Source organism: Balaenoptera acutorostrata, chromosome 8 (assembly GCF_949987535.1).
Source record: "Balaenoptera acutorostrata chromosome 8, mBalAcu1.1, whole genome shotgun sequence".
Lineage (NCBI taxonomy): Eukaryota > Metazoa > Chordata > Mammalia > Artiodactyla > Balaenopteridae > Balaenoptera > Balaenoptera acutorostrata.
In genome coordinates, this window is record NC_080071.1 from 62041485 (window position 1) to 62057743 (window position 16259).

General features: G+C 42.8%; 2 protein-coding genes across 31 annotated transcripts in view; one reads left to right on the top strand and one right to left on the bottom strand.

Annotated features, from left to right (window-relative positions):
* ABI2 (abl interactor 2) overlaps nt 1–3356 on the top strand; it is an 89397-nt gene extending 86041 nt beyond the window's left edge. For 12 of the 25 annotated variants that reach the window (XM_007190556.2, XM_007190559.2, XM_028168613.2 and 9 more), the window contains 2 exons: nt 990–1082; nt 2387–3356. In XM_007190556.2, the coding sequence (XP_007190618.1) occupies nt 990–1082; nt 2387–2580 (287 nt within the window). In that variant the 3' untranslated portion in view covers nt 2581–3356. Of the gene's footprint in view, nt 1–989 lie in introns of all 25 variants that reach the window. The other 13 variants (XM_007190560.2, XM_057551009.1, XM_057551013.1 and 10 more) reach the window with 2 other exon arrangements.
* A 2545-nt stretch (nt 3357–5901) lies between these two features.
* RAPH1 (Ras association (RalGDS/AF-6) and pleckstrin homology domains 1) overlaps nt 5902–16259 on the bottom strand; it is an 88447-nt gene continuing 78089 nt past the window's right edge. For 5 of the 6 annotated variants that reach the window (XM_057550857.1, XM_057550860.1, XM_057550859.1 and 2 more), the window contains one exon: nt 5902–13893. In XM_057550857.1, coding sequence (XP_057406840.1) covers nt 11932–13893 — 1962 coding nt within the window. In that variant the 3' untranslated portion in view covers nt 5902–11931. The other variant, XM_057550861.1, reaches the window with a different exon arrangement.

The following is a 16259-nucleotide window of genomic DNA, read 5'->3' on the forward strand; positions in this document are numbered from 1 at the left end:
TTAAAGCAGGCCAGGAACAAATTAACTGAAACAAATTGCACTATATCAGAAGTCCCTGTTTTAGTTTCTGTTTCTTAATTATTTATTTAGGATTAAGGTTGCATAGGAAACAAAGTCAATATATGCTTCTTAAAATGGATAGATGGAGATTTATTGAGTGAAATTCTGAGTGGTATAATAAAGGTACAGAGGATCTTTCTATAAAAAAGATAAATCTTCAAGTGGATCTGAGCAAGTTATAGGGTATCCCAATTTAACTAAACTGTTGAGGAAAGTGTAACACTTAGGAACCAGAGATTGTCCCAGATATCATTGAAAGTCCCCATTTACCAAGTTATTTAAGTAATGAAAATCATAGGAGAGCTTACGGGTACCTTGGTTTTCTTAACACTTTTAGTCTGTTACTGTGGATATGTTAAATTGGTGGCATAATGCAGCATGTGTTTTGAAAGAATATATATAGTAGACGCCTGTCATTCACACATATAACCTGTGGGAATTCAACCACTATTCTCAGTGAATGGGCATAGGCTCTAGAAAGTGTGAGAAAGCAGACGGAAGTCTGCTGTTCCCTCAGTCTCTCTCATTTTCTCACTGGCCTCTCCTAGTGTATCTCACTGCACTAGTCTAATTCTAATGTTTAAAGGTATGTGTTTTTACATAATATGGTGCTTTAACACAAGCTCAACTGAAGAAACAGCCATCTTTCCCTATTCTGGGATTGTATCTCTTCAGGGAGACTGTTGAACAGTAAGTGTGACTAAATACTATTTTTGGCCATTTATACAGTTTTGAACCTAACCTGAAGATGGGATTCCACTGTGTAGGACTGGATATTAGAAAACAGAATTTGCAGGGAAGGTCCTGTGTTTAGAAAGTCACTGTGTTTGAAGTGCTGCAAAAGTTCAGAAAGGATAGGTGTTCATTTATTTGGTTCTACCTTTCTAGGAACGTTATTCTTTTTCATATCCTTTTTCTCCCCTCTCTAGTTGTGGCAATTTATGATTATACAAAAGACAAGGAAGATGAGCTGTCCTTTCAGGAAGGAGCCATTATTTATGTCATCAAGAAGAATGACGATGGTTGGTATGAAGGAGTTATGAATGGAGTGACTGGGCTCTTTCCTGGGAATTATGTGGAGTCTATCATGCATTATTCTGAGTAAAGCTCAGCAAGGCTGTGTTTCCCTCACAGGAATAGTCAGGTCTTCCCAGATTAGCAAAAGGCCCTGGGGATTCCCCTCCAGTGAAATGAATGAAGGATTCAAATGACAAAAACTACTTATGTTTTTTTTTTTTTTTTTGGTTTATCCCTCAGTATTAGAACAAAAAAGCAAACTGAGTTGGAACAAATGGCTCTTTCTGCCATCACTTATACTATGCTGAGCTGTTTGGACTGAAATAAAGTGACGTTTCTGAATATATCAGAGGTATAACAGCATAACTATGTGAAACAAATCAGGTTAAAACTGATTCAGAAAAGAAATCTGGGATCTTTCTCAGGAATCCTGTACACGCTTGGGAGTTCTCCTCCTGCGGAATCTGTGGCATTGGATGATCTGCAGTGCCTGTGGTCAGCCTCGTGGCCCAGGGCGTGCCCCAGCCCCACACTTCCTTCCACTTGGATGAGGAGGGGGAACCAATATTTAAATACCACATAACCATTTTTATAATTGTTTCACATGGCTTATTTCCTCTTCAACACTGTAAATCCTGCATTCTGTCAGCACTTGAGTGCACCAAGTGAGTTAGTGTTGAGCTGACTTGCATCCCTTCATGTTTCTCAGTTCGTAGATTATAAGAATGATTTGAATCTCCAAACATTCTGAAGGTGGTTTTGTTCTCCTGCTGCTGCGTGAGACTGCATTGCCGCTGCTGGCAGTGCGCCCCGGGGTGTGACGGGTGCAGCCCGGCTCGTGCGCTCAAGCGGGTGTGCAGAGGTAGACACGAGGGTCCCTGAGGTTCCAGAGAGGTTGAACCGCAGAAGTGCATCCTAAACCCTTGCCTTAGGTGCTCTTTTGAGGAGTAGGACCTTAGAGGTCGACCAACTATTTACTTCTTTCACTATTTAGAAAAATAGGTTTTTTTTTTTTTTTTTTTTTTTTTTTTAAAAATAGCAGTTATTTTCAAGCCTAAACAGTCACTGGGAATAAAAGGCTTGCTGCTGTGCTCTCTGAATGTTATGGCAGGTGTTAGCTGCTGCTGAGTTGTTTACTCACTTAGAAAAGGTAAATATTCCCCTGATTTTGTGTGATTGGCTTTTGAAGTAGCTGCTCTTGGTAAGGATTTGAACCTTATCTCTCAGACTAAGGATAGTGGGATAAGTGGTATAAGGCCAAATACTTATTCAAGTATTTTTTTTTTCATCTGCACAATTACAACTTCAGATTCAGTGGAGTTTGGAAGACAGATGGCTTTAATCATCTCTTCTGTAATCAGTATAAGAAATATTGAAAAATATCCAGGAGGCCTTGCTGCTCAGCAGGTGAATACTGTGATGATAAACCAGCTCACGGGCCAAAGCTACCATGGGTCCTTATCAGTCCCAGCGACTTGGCCAGAAGAGAGCTTTGCCAGGTGACTTCCCAGTGCTGGGGGAAAGGTGAGAGGCGGTAGGCTGCGTATATTTCAAACATGGGCCTTGAACATAATAGGTAGTGCAGAGAGAGGAACTTGATTGGAAAATGAACAAGTGTAGTAGGTGTGAGGGAGTTCAGATGGTGTTGACAGAGTTAATATCCCACCTGTGAATCTGTTATCAGAGCAGAAAACTTACCACCATTTAACTGAGACCCAGGTACAGTGTTTCGTATCAAGATTTTTGTTTTATGGTTGCAGGTTTTTTTCTCACACACTGCAAGTTAGCTCTTTTTAGATTTCTCCAGCACTTTGAATTTAGTTTTCATTAACTTGCCTCCAGTACACATTACACTTCATGCTTTGTTAGGTCACCTTGACACCCTTTATTCCCTGTCTTCCTTCAAAGTAATGGCCCTTGAGTGTCCTCTGAGCCTTCATCTTCATTACGGCTGCAACCAAGACTATACGTGGAGAGGTTAAACTCTTCTTAGTGTTGGTGTGTAACTAGGAAAATGTTTTGAAATTAGACGTTCAGAGTTATTTAAATAGCTTTTCGCTGAGAAAACTTACTGGAGTAATAAGGCAGAGGGTATTTTGAAATCCAATAAATAGTGCCCACAGCTCACACCTACAGAAGCCCAGAAGACAATTGTGCAAAAGGAGTTGGTGGTGGTCAGCTTGCTTGTTGGACCCCTGCTGGATTGGGGAACCGAGAAGACGTCAGTGAACTCCTTCAGACTGAAGACCTGCCGCAGAGGGATCCATGGGTCAGCTGATTTTTCCTTTATTTTTTAGTACTAACGTGTGTGATTTTTTTGTTTTAAAAATAACACCTGTTGGATTTTCTGCATATTTTAAATTTTTGTATAGTTTTGAATTCTATATATCGTTTTGGAAGGATACTGTGTAATGATGGGCCAGGCCTAAAGTCATTGGAGACTTTTAATGTATGTAACATTTCATAGATTGCATGCTATTAATAGTGTGTGAGGGTAGTATTTGTTTTATTCTAAGTTTCCCCCATTTATCTTTTTAGACACTACAAGATGGTTGGTAGTAGGAATTCTAAATGAGTGCAGAAATCTTACATGCTACATAATATTGTGGCAAAGATGATTCAAGTCTAAAATCTGCTGACCAGTAAGCAACCATTTTATCAGGCTAGAGGGAATCTTTTTCCTCTTGAAGTGTTTTTGACTTGTGTCCACAACCTTTTTCCTTAAAAAAAAAAAAGGAGGGGGGGGGTTGAGTTAAGAGTTTGTTCCCTTTTTTAAAGTATTACTATTTGAAAGGCCATAGGGATGTAAATGAAAATATACTTCCTTGTTGACATCATGGCCTAGGCAATAAATTGAAAACCAAAAGTGTCAATGTGTCAAAATCTAGACTTCAGAGATTCAGCCTGCTGTGTTTGAAATACATATGAAACCTTTAAGACGTCTTGTTCAGTGTTTCCCATCTTTTGGCTGCTTGCTTTCCACCTTCTCCAGGGGCACGTGCTGTTCCTACAGTAGGGTTAAGGGCCCGCTACTCTTGCTGCATTCCTGAGAGTCACTGGGTGAGACATTTTCATCCCTCCCTTTCTTTTTCCCCTCCTGCCACTGTTTGTTACCCAGCTAGAGAGACTGTTTTATGTGTCTTCACAGTGGCCTCTGTAATGTAGCTGTGCTCCTCAGCAGTCTCTTGATATTACTGAAGATTTTTCTGTTTGAGAGGCATCAAAATGATAGTAGTTTGCTTTTATCCTATATGCTCATTTGCTTTTAGCAGGTGACCTTTCTGCATTAAGAACTGGTACTTTGGTACTTTCTTACCACCTTTTCTCCTCCGTGGAGACAGCATGGCATGTCCTGAAGGCCACCTCTCCCTTTGAAAAGTGTTTGATGGAGGAACTGGCAGGTGGTCGCTACGTCTTGGAAAAGAATGGGGATCTGCATCACTTCCCATCTGTTCACTTCTGAACTTCTTTGGCCAGGAACTCCTGATCAGTGTTACGGCGATGATTTCCCTCACATGATTTCCTTAGAGTCATAGAATTTTAGAGCTAGATGAGATTTCAGAAATTTTAGTTCAATCCTATTTTACTGATGAGGTTTAGATGTTTCCTTTTCAAATAACAGCTAGTTAACAAAGGTAGAATTCCTGACTCAGCGCCTGGTACTCTCTCTACAACTGTCTTAATTGTGTTGTATGTTTCTTTTAAAGTTCTACTGGATGTCTTAAGGAAGATACTTGAAAAGCTATGCTATGTCTCCATAAATACCATTCAGAGTGTTGTTTAAAGGAGTGTATTGAGTGTAGCCTTAATTAGTGAAAGTAATCTTCATTTTAACCCTTTTAAAACTACACTCAGTACAAATGGTCTTTTCCATAAGGTGTATGTAGCTAAAATGTTACAGTGTCTCGGCACTGGAAAGAGCACAGCACAGCCTTATTTGAGAGAGCCTTATTAGAAAACACTTCTAAAACAGGCATTGCGCTCATTACCTTATGTTTATTTTATGCTGATCTTTGTTCCTATTTCTTGAGAATCTCATAATTCTTTAAAAAAAAAATTGACAAATGACAGGGCCTAGCTGTGTATAAATGATCCTTGCTAAATATCTTGAGGTTTTTTGTAAAAAATCAAACAAAAGACAAAAAGCTTATTTTCACATTAAAATGGAAACGTCTTTTGCAACTTCAGAATTCTATGGAAATGCAGTTTTTATCATATTTGTGTCCATGCATCTTTCTTAACAAGATGGTTTACAAAAAAGAATGTAAACAATTTGTGATCTGGTCAGTTATACTTTTAGCTCCCGGAGGGAGGGTTGGTGTTACGAGCTGAGTAAAAGCCCGTGTAGGAAAATTTGAGGGAGCAGTCTGTCGCCAGTAACGTTTCTTGTGTGTGCCGTTAAACCACCTCCAGATGAGTTGCGGGAACACTCACTTTTTAATTTTGAAATTGTATTTCGAGTTAATTGTTGCTGTGTACTAAGAACTTGGCCTAAATAAAATCCTACAAAGTATATCCTAAATGTCTTGTGAATGTATATCTGCAAGTAACTTCTTTTTTTTTTTTTTTTTTTTTTTTTGGCTGTGCTGTGTGGCTTACGGGATCTCAGGTCCCCAACCAGGGACTGAATCCGGGCCATACCAGTGAAAGCCCAGAATCCTAACCACTAGGCCACCAGGGAACTCCCATAACCTCCTTTCTAAGGTGGTAAGTAAGTTTAAGTGTGTCAGAGAGAATCCTTCCCTGTTGCACTAAATAATTACTTTCTGTCCCTATTTTTGCTGTAAGTGAACCTGAGGTTTTGATCACTTTCCACCAAATACATACAGTTCTTTTCTTTTAATATAAAAAAGGAGACCTTCTGTTCTTTTTGCCCAGTTTGGTAAATGATTGATAACATGATTTGTAAATACATTCGAATCCACATTTATACATACCTTGACATGGCAGTCCAAGACATGATTGATTGTGGTAACAAGGCTTTGAAACAAAAAGCACCTCTTTTTGTACTAGTTTGTACCTAGTTGTATTTTGTTTGTTTAAAGAAAAAAAATCTTAGAAGTTATTTTCTTAAAGGCTAAACAGTTGAACACATCAAGTGACAGTGTGTTTACCTTCACACTTTACGTGCGTGTTGCAGCCTCTCTGTTTTGGGTACCTTGACGTAAACAGCAAAACCAGGTTCTTAGTGGTGCCGATCCACAAACAGACAGTCAAGTACAGTTCTGACGTTTAAATGAAATCTATGTATTTTTATTAAGGATTGGATAAGCTGACATAAGGAAAACACGTAGCTGAAAAATTACACTGACTGTATGACTACTGTCCTAAGCCATTACAATAGTTTACTGACAGTAACTGGCAAGAGTAACTTGGAAAATAACTTAATCCAGCAGTAGAACAAAAACATGGTCAGTAGTACTGAATATATCTCTTATATATATCTATATATATATAGGTTTGCACAATCAGGGAGCAAGGCACATAATTAAATGAGAGCGTACATTTAAGCAGAAGAAAATAATAGCTACAAAGCTGAAAGAAAAACTAACTTCATCTTTACTGAGCTGTGCATAATCATCTGAATAACGTCTTCTATCCAGTACTTTTAATGCAGTTCCTTTTGCCTTTTTCATGCTTTAATAAGGTATATTCCTACATTGTATCTATTTATGGCAAAGCTCCCACAGCTTAGATGTCAGCAACTGGGAGCAATCCCAGTTAAATATAATGTGCAATTTTTCTTTAAAACAGTAAACAATGTATTTATGACATTTAGCACAAGCTAATATTTTAAATGTACATTTCTATAAAAGGAGTTCACTACTGGCTGATAATAAAATTAAGCAAAATCATTTGAAACATTCCAGTTAATGCTTATTTTCTAGGAGGAATTATTTACAAGTAGAGAGAAAAATATAGGAGGTGGTAATCATGAAAAATGGCAGTTTTTGGTATTAGGTTACAATAAACTTAACAATGGACAGTTTCCAAAATGCAGATTTTTTTTTTAAGAAGTGCCACAAGCATGTTCTGCCTAAGAAGAGGTTGAGGCTTAGATGATGAGCTTGGTATTAACAGCCATCCATGATCAACATTCACTTCTGAACTTGGCCATCTTCTTTTAAATATGTAGTATTCACCATCACCCTGACTCGACTCACTTCTCTAAATGTCTTTGGTAGAAAGCAGCCAGACCCCGTTTAGGTAGATGAAGCCCATCTCTTGTGAGACCACTTTTCCTGTTTCTGCACAAACTAGAAACAAACAAACACCTTCCTTCTCTTTCATTAGCACCTCAAAGTTTGCCTGTTGGATTTTTTTTTTTTTTTAATGCTAATCCTCCAAAAGAGTTCAAGGCACTGAGGGTTATAGCAGATGTTTCCTCTTCTAAATGGTTTATTACTTCAACAAGCAAAGAGCAAACCAACTGGAGATTATTTCCTTCGAGTGTTTATCAAGTATATTGTGTTTAGCTTATTTTTACTTAGCAAGTTTATACTACAGCTAAATTTCAGATTTCTTTTACATATAGATCTTCCAAGGGCACAATTAAGAACCGAGCACTTGTTTAGTTTGAGGGAGTCTGGTAAAGGGGTTAACAATGATCTTCAATTTTTAAATGAAAATAAATCTTAAAAGATATTGGGATACTTAATTCTGCACTACTTGCATCTCTCCATGGATCAAATCTCAACTTTGTGAGTGGTCACATATTCCTGTAGGGTTAGGAATAACTTGCTTTATGCAATGACGTAAAGTGTATAAAACAAAATTCCAAGTGGCAAAAGGTACTTGCAACCTAAAGTGATTTTTTTAGAAAGAGACGTCCTCTTATCAAGTGTATAAATCCAAATTATGAAGCCTATGTTATTGAAAGCAAGTCATTACACCTATAATCAATCACACAGGGTCATACAGTTTTAATTGGTCTGAACTTAAATCTGTGAGATAAGTTATAACTATGTGAAAACTGTATAAAAAATTTGGTAATATATAAAACAAGGAAAAGGTTAGTTTGCTTGTTTAAAATCACCTTGTGTTTTTAACATAAAACTGCTTTTAGCTGAGGGAAAAAAGGTGACAAAGGGTTCTGTTGGTGGCCTGATAGTCAAATCCAACCAATCCTACCATTACCTGAAGTTTTTTTCAGGCTAATCGTAGCCTTACATCCTTGACATGAACTTATTAGCAGTTGTATTCTCCCAGAATAGCAGCTTAATGAAACTCTAATTGGATGCACAGCTATTAATAACCTTGACCTCAGAGTTGTTACTCTATTGGAATTATTCTTCATGATCCCCCAATTTTGTTTAGATCAGATTAACTTTCTTGATAAACTCAGGACTGCTTTCAGTGGCAAGTAAACTTACTTACATAGAGAGGGGACTTCCAAGAGAGTTCACAGCCCTTCCTTAGCAGGATATGCCATCAGTGGGCAGGAGCACCTTGATGTCAGAGGACTGTGAAATGTTAGCATGTCTACATTTCTGTGAGGCGTTCTGATGAAAATTGTTTCCTATAACTTTTCTGAAGTCAGCAGTCTTATCATCTGAAAAAGCTCCAGAAATTTAAAAAAATCCAATTTACAGTTAAGTGGGTACCTGTAAACCTTTACAGTAGTAGTTAGTTACTTCTTCCAAGAGTATAATTCTGTAGCAGCTAAGGAAAAAAAAAAATGCATTTGAGTAGTAAAAGCTTCAGTACAGAATAATCTAACCAGAACAGGCTTTGCTACCCTTCAGAGTTGGTGCCAAAACTTTAAGCATAGGTTGGATCCAATTTTGAAATAACGTGGTAGAAGTTAAGGGTGTCACTAATTAATCTAGTCACTAGCTCTAATGGGCACCTGTCTGCACTGCCCTCCACAGCAGGATGAGTTCATCTACGCTGTTCATCTTTCGGTACAGCCAAGACAGCTGCCAAGATCTTCTTCCTTGACCTGAAGAAGCTTTACTGAGTTAGAGCTGCTGAGCAGGAGGCAGTGAAAGAAGGCACAGCACTAGTGTCATCTGGCAGTACGTTTTTTCCTTGAACACACCAGGGAAGAAGAACAGTACAAAAATAACAGTAATCTCTGAAGCCCCGAACCCCGACGAAACCACATCCTAACAAATATCCAAATTCAAAAAAAAAAAACAAACCACTAGGGAGTAAAACACTAGAAGTGTATCTAAAGTATCATTTTGGTTTTTTTTTTTTGATTCAGTTGTTTCACACACACAGAAAAAAATGTTGATTAAATAGCCTTTTCTGTCTTTGGAGAAATACAAAGGGAAACAGCCTGTTGTCAAATAGTCAACAAGCCACTGACTGGGGTAAAAATGATACAGCTCCTCCTCTGGCCTTGTTTTCCTTGGTGTCCCTAGTGTTCTAAAGGATGTCTGCTCTTTCAGAAAAACGATACATCAGAAGCATCAGTTCAGGATGGCTACCATCCGGACTGACACAAGCAAGAAGGCCCGGGAAATTCCCCACTGAAAAAAAAGGCTGGATCTTAGGGCTCAAATGGGGAGGGAATGAATACTGAGGGCACATGATTTTTTTCCCTCAAGGAGAGCTGAAGTTGCCCACCTTCATATAAAAAAAGACCACCACCACCACAAAAAACCCTAGTGATGAATATTTGTATCATTGGATTCCTATTCTTAGAAACTCTTTATCCCACAAATAAGGGCGATCCTTAGAATATAAAGCTGCAGGCACAAGACAATGGGAAATCACTTCACTCATGAGTCACAGTAGAGCTTGGCAGTCTTACTCAAATGCTTTTCAAATTGCTGTGCATGCTTAAATTAACGCAGATGTGTTAAAGGTGACTTCATAAACATAACAATATCAAGCACACAAAACTTTGTGAACTGAAAAGATCTAAAAAGTATCTTTTAAAGAAGCAGGGCTGTAACAAATGCACAATGGTATATATTCTTATTGCTCTATAAACACACGAGTATACTGTGACATCTGTGACAGTTGGGGGGTGCCTCTTACTCTCTATGATGAAGTACTTTGTTGGAGAATGGGTTACAGGGAAATCCTGTTTCCATAGCACAACTCTGCTTATTCTTGAATTATTTACTATCTCTGCCCCACTGTACTGGCATCGCTTTTTCCTTATGGGATAGTGTCAGAGAGTTTTGCAGTTTGCACTGGTGATCCCTATTCATAACAGGCACAGACTCTCATTACAAGGCGTGCTCATTTATCACTGCTGGGGAGGCTAGTTTTTATTCTCTGGTTTAAGAGCAGCTCTGAGATTGACCTGATGGTCAATTTATCATCACAAATTGATGACCCAATACACATTTCTCTCATATACCGAGGAAAATTCACAGGGAAAAAAAAGCATCTAGAAGTATAGTGTGAAGCATACAGAAATTATAGTGTGTCCTTAGAGCAATGATTCCATGTTATACCAAACTGCATATGCATAATATGTAATGTCACTTACTGTACTTGGACCATACAACTCCCATCAGAACACCTGGTAACCTGGACAAAGCTCTACAACCAGGCTACAACAAGCAAGGACCCTAGTGTGCTCCAGTTGCTATGGGTGAAACTGTCAAAAAACTCATTTTCCCCCTCCCTCTATGATAGCCCTACACTTAAATGAATTCTTTGTATTTCACATTACTAGCCACAAAAAACCTGATTAATGACAGCTGCACTGGGGCCAGTTTTGTTCTCTTTTCTAATCATCCATCCTTCTAGAGAGCAATATCCAAAAAAGACGCATTTCAGAAGGTGATTTTGTTTTTCATCATGATGCAACATATTGGACTGGACAAAGGATTGAGTATACCTGATATAGCAATTGTCTACAGATACCTAGTATCGGCATCTACCTACAGCACACACTATAAGGAGGTAACTGGTGACCGAAAGACACACTGGGACAGAGCATTCCAAGGGTATCGTGTTGGATATCCTCTTACAATAAATCAAAGCAAGAATCATGAAGCCAAACTTGAAGCTTCACAAGCTCATGAAAAGGATCCCAACAGTACAAAAAGAACTATGCAGGATTATAGTACTAAGTTATCCATGTATTACAGGCGAAGAGCTTACCTGTGACAGAACACATCCTAGATTCCTGTGGGATCATGGCAACAGTTTTGCAACTAGAATGGTTTAGTTACACCATGTATTTACTTTTTTCTATGCACGACCGACCATGTACAGATAAGTGTCTGAAAATTTCCCCACACTGCACTATTACCCGTTCTATGAAGCTGAGAGGTTTTCCTGATTAAAGTGCCCCTTTATGTATAGTAATGAAATGTCAGTCAAGCAGTTCTAACTTCAGCCAACTGGGGAAAAAACAAACACAAAAGCCCCACAGATACACCAAACATTCTGGTTGTCTTCTCAAACTGAGAAGCAGCACATTATACATCTATCCTTAATATATAATATACAACATGCACAGATAGGCCGCGCGTGGACATTTATAAAATACCTTCTAATTAAGTCAGAAGTTTTTGGTCCAATCCACATGATAGATAATAGAAATCATAAGGGACAGGCAGGACACACATCCCCTTCCATGCCGCTGCCACCCAAAATACACAAAGCCCATTTTCAGATTAGGAGAGAAAAAGAATAAATAGAATCACTTTCAGCTATATATATACATATACATATATGTATACATATATATACATACACACACTACCTATGTATAGCTATGTGTGTACCTGCACACGTACACACACATATATAGCTGAACACTACCTGAATAACAACAGCAACATCATACCAAGAGGCTCTGAACGCCTGAATTCGTAGATGATCAGGTGAGCGGACTGTAGAACGGATTACAGATCCCACGGAAATGAAGTCCTACGGTAGCTACCAATCTCTTGAGAGCTTGGTATTCTGGTCTCTTTTGGGGGGAGCGGGAGGCGGCCCTCTCCGCAACGTTGCATAGCCTGATATATGACTGCCTCCATACCGGGCTTTCTGTTGCTCAGAGAGCAGCTCGGGGGGTGGCGGGGGCAATGCCATATCATCCATGGTGGCCGTGGGTTCCGCTCTGGACACGCGCGAGGAGGAGAGCGAGCCATGCCGCGTGATGGACTTCCGCTGCAGTGTCCTGTTGAGGTCAGCCAGGAATCCAGGCTGGACAGTAAGGCTGGACTTAGGAGAGGTGGGCACTTGTGGCACGACTGTGGCCATTGGCGGCTGCTCGGAGGTCTCGGCTTGCGTGAGGCGGGTGCTGTCGTTCCGTCTGGGCCGCGTGGGCGGAGGGGCCTTCCTGACCGACGTCTTGGCCCACGACTGTGGCTGCGGATTAACCACTGCCACTTTTGGAGACGTGCTTCCCGAGAACACTGCTGGAATGTCTACGGGGGGCAGAGGAAGCTCTATTTCCGGCGGAGGGGGTGGAAAGTCAGAATCGGACGGAGGAGAAGGGAATTCTACCACGGAGTCCTTGCCGCGCCCACTCAGAACAGATGCTTTTGCCGACACGCCCCCTTGCTGGAGAACTCCGGGAAGACTGAGTTTTCCAGGTTTGGGGGGCGCTGCGGGAGGTGGCGGCGTCTCCTTGCCGGGAGATGCCGAGGGTTCCGGCGCTGCGAACTTGCTGACTAGACTGTCTACTGAGGGTCTCTTGGGCTCAGGGTGCTCTGCACAGCTGCCGGACTTAATGCTGGAATTGCGCTGCGGGGTCGGGGGAGGTTTCTTTACCCCCGGACTGGACGTCTTACTGGTCTTTTTGCCCGGAGATCCTCTTTTGTCAGGGGCAGGGGCAGGAGCAGCAGTGGGTGCGGCTGGCGGAGGCGGAGGCGGAGGCGGAGGTGGAGGAAACACCAGGCTGCTCTCGGGGGGAGGAGGAGGGAAGTCCGGAGGAGGGACAGGGGTAGAGCCGGGCTGCCACTTGGGCTTTGCTTTCACAGCAGGCGGGGACTGAGGGGCGACGTTTGCTGCGGCTGAGGCGGGCTTCAAGGGCGCCGCCTCCGCGGGGGGGACGGCTGGAGGCGGGGGGAACTGGCTGGCTATCTGCTTCACCATGGAGGGCGCCGGAGACAGCGGAGAGGGAGGGGGCCTCACGCAGAAGCTCTGCTGCTTGGGTAGCGTGGGCGGGGGGACCGGGCCAGGAGGAGCAGGGGGAGAGGGTGGAACGAGAGACACAGGAAGCGCCGGCTGCTTTTTCACTGGGGGGACGGGAGGAGTAGGTGTAGGTGACAGAGCCTGTGGCACGGCGGGCGGCACGGTCACAGGGGGTTTGGGGGGGGCCTGGGGAGGGAGGGGTGCAGGGATGGGAAGAGGTGGGGGCGGCGCCGGAGGGGCTGCTGGAGCGCCGTGCTGCACGTGATGAATCTTCAGCGGGGGCGGGGGCGGGGGCGGGCTGAACTGCGGCAGGGCCTGGGCGCAGGGGGCGGGCTTCAGCTGCGCCATAGCCGAGCCGGGGGTGGGGGGAGGCGGCGGGGGCGGCGGCGGGGGAACGGCTCCGCCGGGCGGCACCAGGATCTGAGGCTTCCCTGCCTGTGAGGTCGAGGAGGGAGGCTGCATCCCTGCTGGCGGGGGAGGCTTAAACAGGGCTCCCGCATGCTGAGAGGCGTTCTGCAGCCTGGTTATCGTGCTGTACTTGACAAACATCGCGGCTGCCGAGCCCGCAGAAGGGGCCGACTGGCTGGGCAGGGGCGGGGGCGGGGGCGGGGGCGGGGGTGGCGGCGGCGGCGGGGGCGGGGGCGGCGGCGGCAGGGGCGGCGAGGGCTGTGAGGCAGAGCAGGGGGTGAGCGGCTTAGGCTGCGGGGACAAAGGGGGCATGAGAGAAGTGTAGGCTCGATTCACAGACTCCATTCTGGCCTAAAAGGAGGATAAAAGGGAGGTTGGGAGAGAGAAAACACAACAAACACAACAGTTACAGAGGTAAGCTTTGACTGTCAAACTAAAAAGCAAGGAATCAGAGACATGCATGAAAGGATGCAGCAGCTGGTGATCATAAAGATGGACAATGTCGGGAAGGCTAAAATCTAACTCCCTGGGCAACAAGGGTGGGGAGAAAATGTGTTTACCCAACGATCTTCTCAAACAGCCAGACTGCCTAACAACCTGGGGAAAACTTCCTGCTGCACGAGCTGTCCGGATGGTGCTGCGCCCTCTGATTTCTGCCTCTGGCTTTCACACACCCTGCCCCGAGTTAGAGGGCCTTCGAGCACGGAACCGCACCCCCACCCCCCCCACCCCCCGGACTCTGGCAAAGGGAGATGTGATGGCTGGAGTTCACCTTTCCGTCCAGGACCGCATCCACATCAAGCAGATGCCATAACTGGGTTTAGGAGTGCTGGTGGAGGGCCTCCCGAAGAATGAGGATGGCTTTTTGAAGCTAGTGAGCAGACACGTGAGAGCATGAGAATGTTCAGCAGGCGTGCACAGTCACACAGGAATGAATGAGCTCGACACACACACTCGTGTTCGTGTGAGACACTTGCATCCAACATGCACAGAAGTCCAGCAATGCAGGTAAAGGGGGGGTATTCTTTACATTTGTTTTACTGGAAAATACATAAAGAAATGCTTCATAAACATTACAGCAAAAGATCATAAAAATATCATACAGAAAAAGCCAGAAGAAAATGAGAGGAAACTTTGGAAGGCTAGAGTAAAGGAAATGTACCAAGAAATAGGAGCTAAAGTTTGCCAACAACTTGCTGACCAGCCCATGTGGGCCCCTCTTGGCACTGCCCAAATTACCACATCTGGTCATTTATTTCATGGAGCTACTCATGCATGAATGTGATTCAAGTACTTCTGAAAGAGCAGAGGAAGAACTCTTGGCTTAATAACATTGGGTACATCTTTTAGGCTCTTTGAACGAACTATGAGGTTCCAAGATAAACCATTTGTTTCCAATTCTGAATGACATCTACTTAGCGTCAAGAATGCTTAGGTTAGTAGACTAAAAGGCTCATTAAGGGGCTGAGTTCTAATGCCCCTCAGGACATTCACATGTTCCTTTAATAATTGCACATCAAAATAAAAGCATTAGTCTGCAAGATCTGGTTACAGGAGTCACCCAGGTTAATGTGTTTCCAAAGAACAGCCCCCGACCTTAACTTGACCCTGTCTTGGCTGCTGCAGGGGTGTAGTAGACCTTAGCTGTGCTGGCCTTCTCATTTGGCACCTGAGACTGAGGTAACAGGACAAGAAACACACAGGGGGTCAAGACTCAGACACACTGTCACTGCTGCATGGCAGGGTTCGTGGTCTTTCTGACACTACGTGCCGTGACGGACTACACTGCTTCGTCACAGACCATGTGGACCTTTGCTTTCCTTGGCCTTTCTCATAACAACTGGGTAGTTCTACAATTTAAAATGCACATGGATAACACCATTAAAAGCTTAGTAAGGTAAAGGACTTTTCCTTAGGTATCTGAGTTGTGTAAACCCGGATTCTCTACGACATATATGGACTACCAGCACCAAACAGCACTGTTCCACTCAAATTGATTAAGTCCGGGAAGGAAAAAGAAGTATTTCTTAAAAGTGGGAGCCTCTGATAAGGGAGTTAAACTGCCAGTGTCTTGAGAATTTAGGTCATTAGAACCAATTCTCAAATATTTATTTTTCTAAGAGAAAGTGTTCCATCCCGTTGGGCTACATACGCCTCCCTCCACCCTCTCCATGTCCAGCGGATCAACCACATATGCAAATAAAGGAATAAACTGAGGGGAAATAGCCACTTAATTCTCACTGATGAACGTACTGATGTAAGTGATTCAGACAAGAATGACAACGATGAAAAATCAAAATGATTGCTGGGTGAAAACAAAATGGCCAGGCCGCGTGTCCTACTGGCTCCTGGCGATGGTGTGTGCCCTCGCCTGCGGAGAGGTGAGCGCTGCTGGGACACGGTCGCCCACAGGACTTCAGAGGCAGTTTGATACGGTATCTTTCAACCCGGCTAAAGAACCTCTCTATTTTTCTAAACAGTCTTGCAATAATTATACTTGCATCCTTCAGGGTCAATGAACAACCTTCTATGCAAGGCTCAGGGATCCTAAATTTTAAGGGGATTAATTGGAATTTAGTCTTCCACATAAACTATAATTTGAGAAAATTCATCAGTGTGCAGAGAAATGCCAAAAAGCGTAAAAGAAAGGAAGATAGAGGAATGAGTCTGAATAAACTAAATTAATAACGAATAAAGAAATAATCAACACTTAGCAG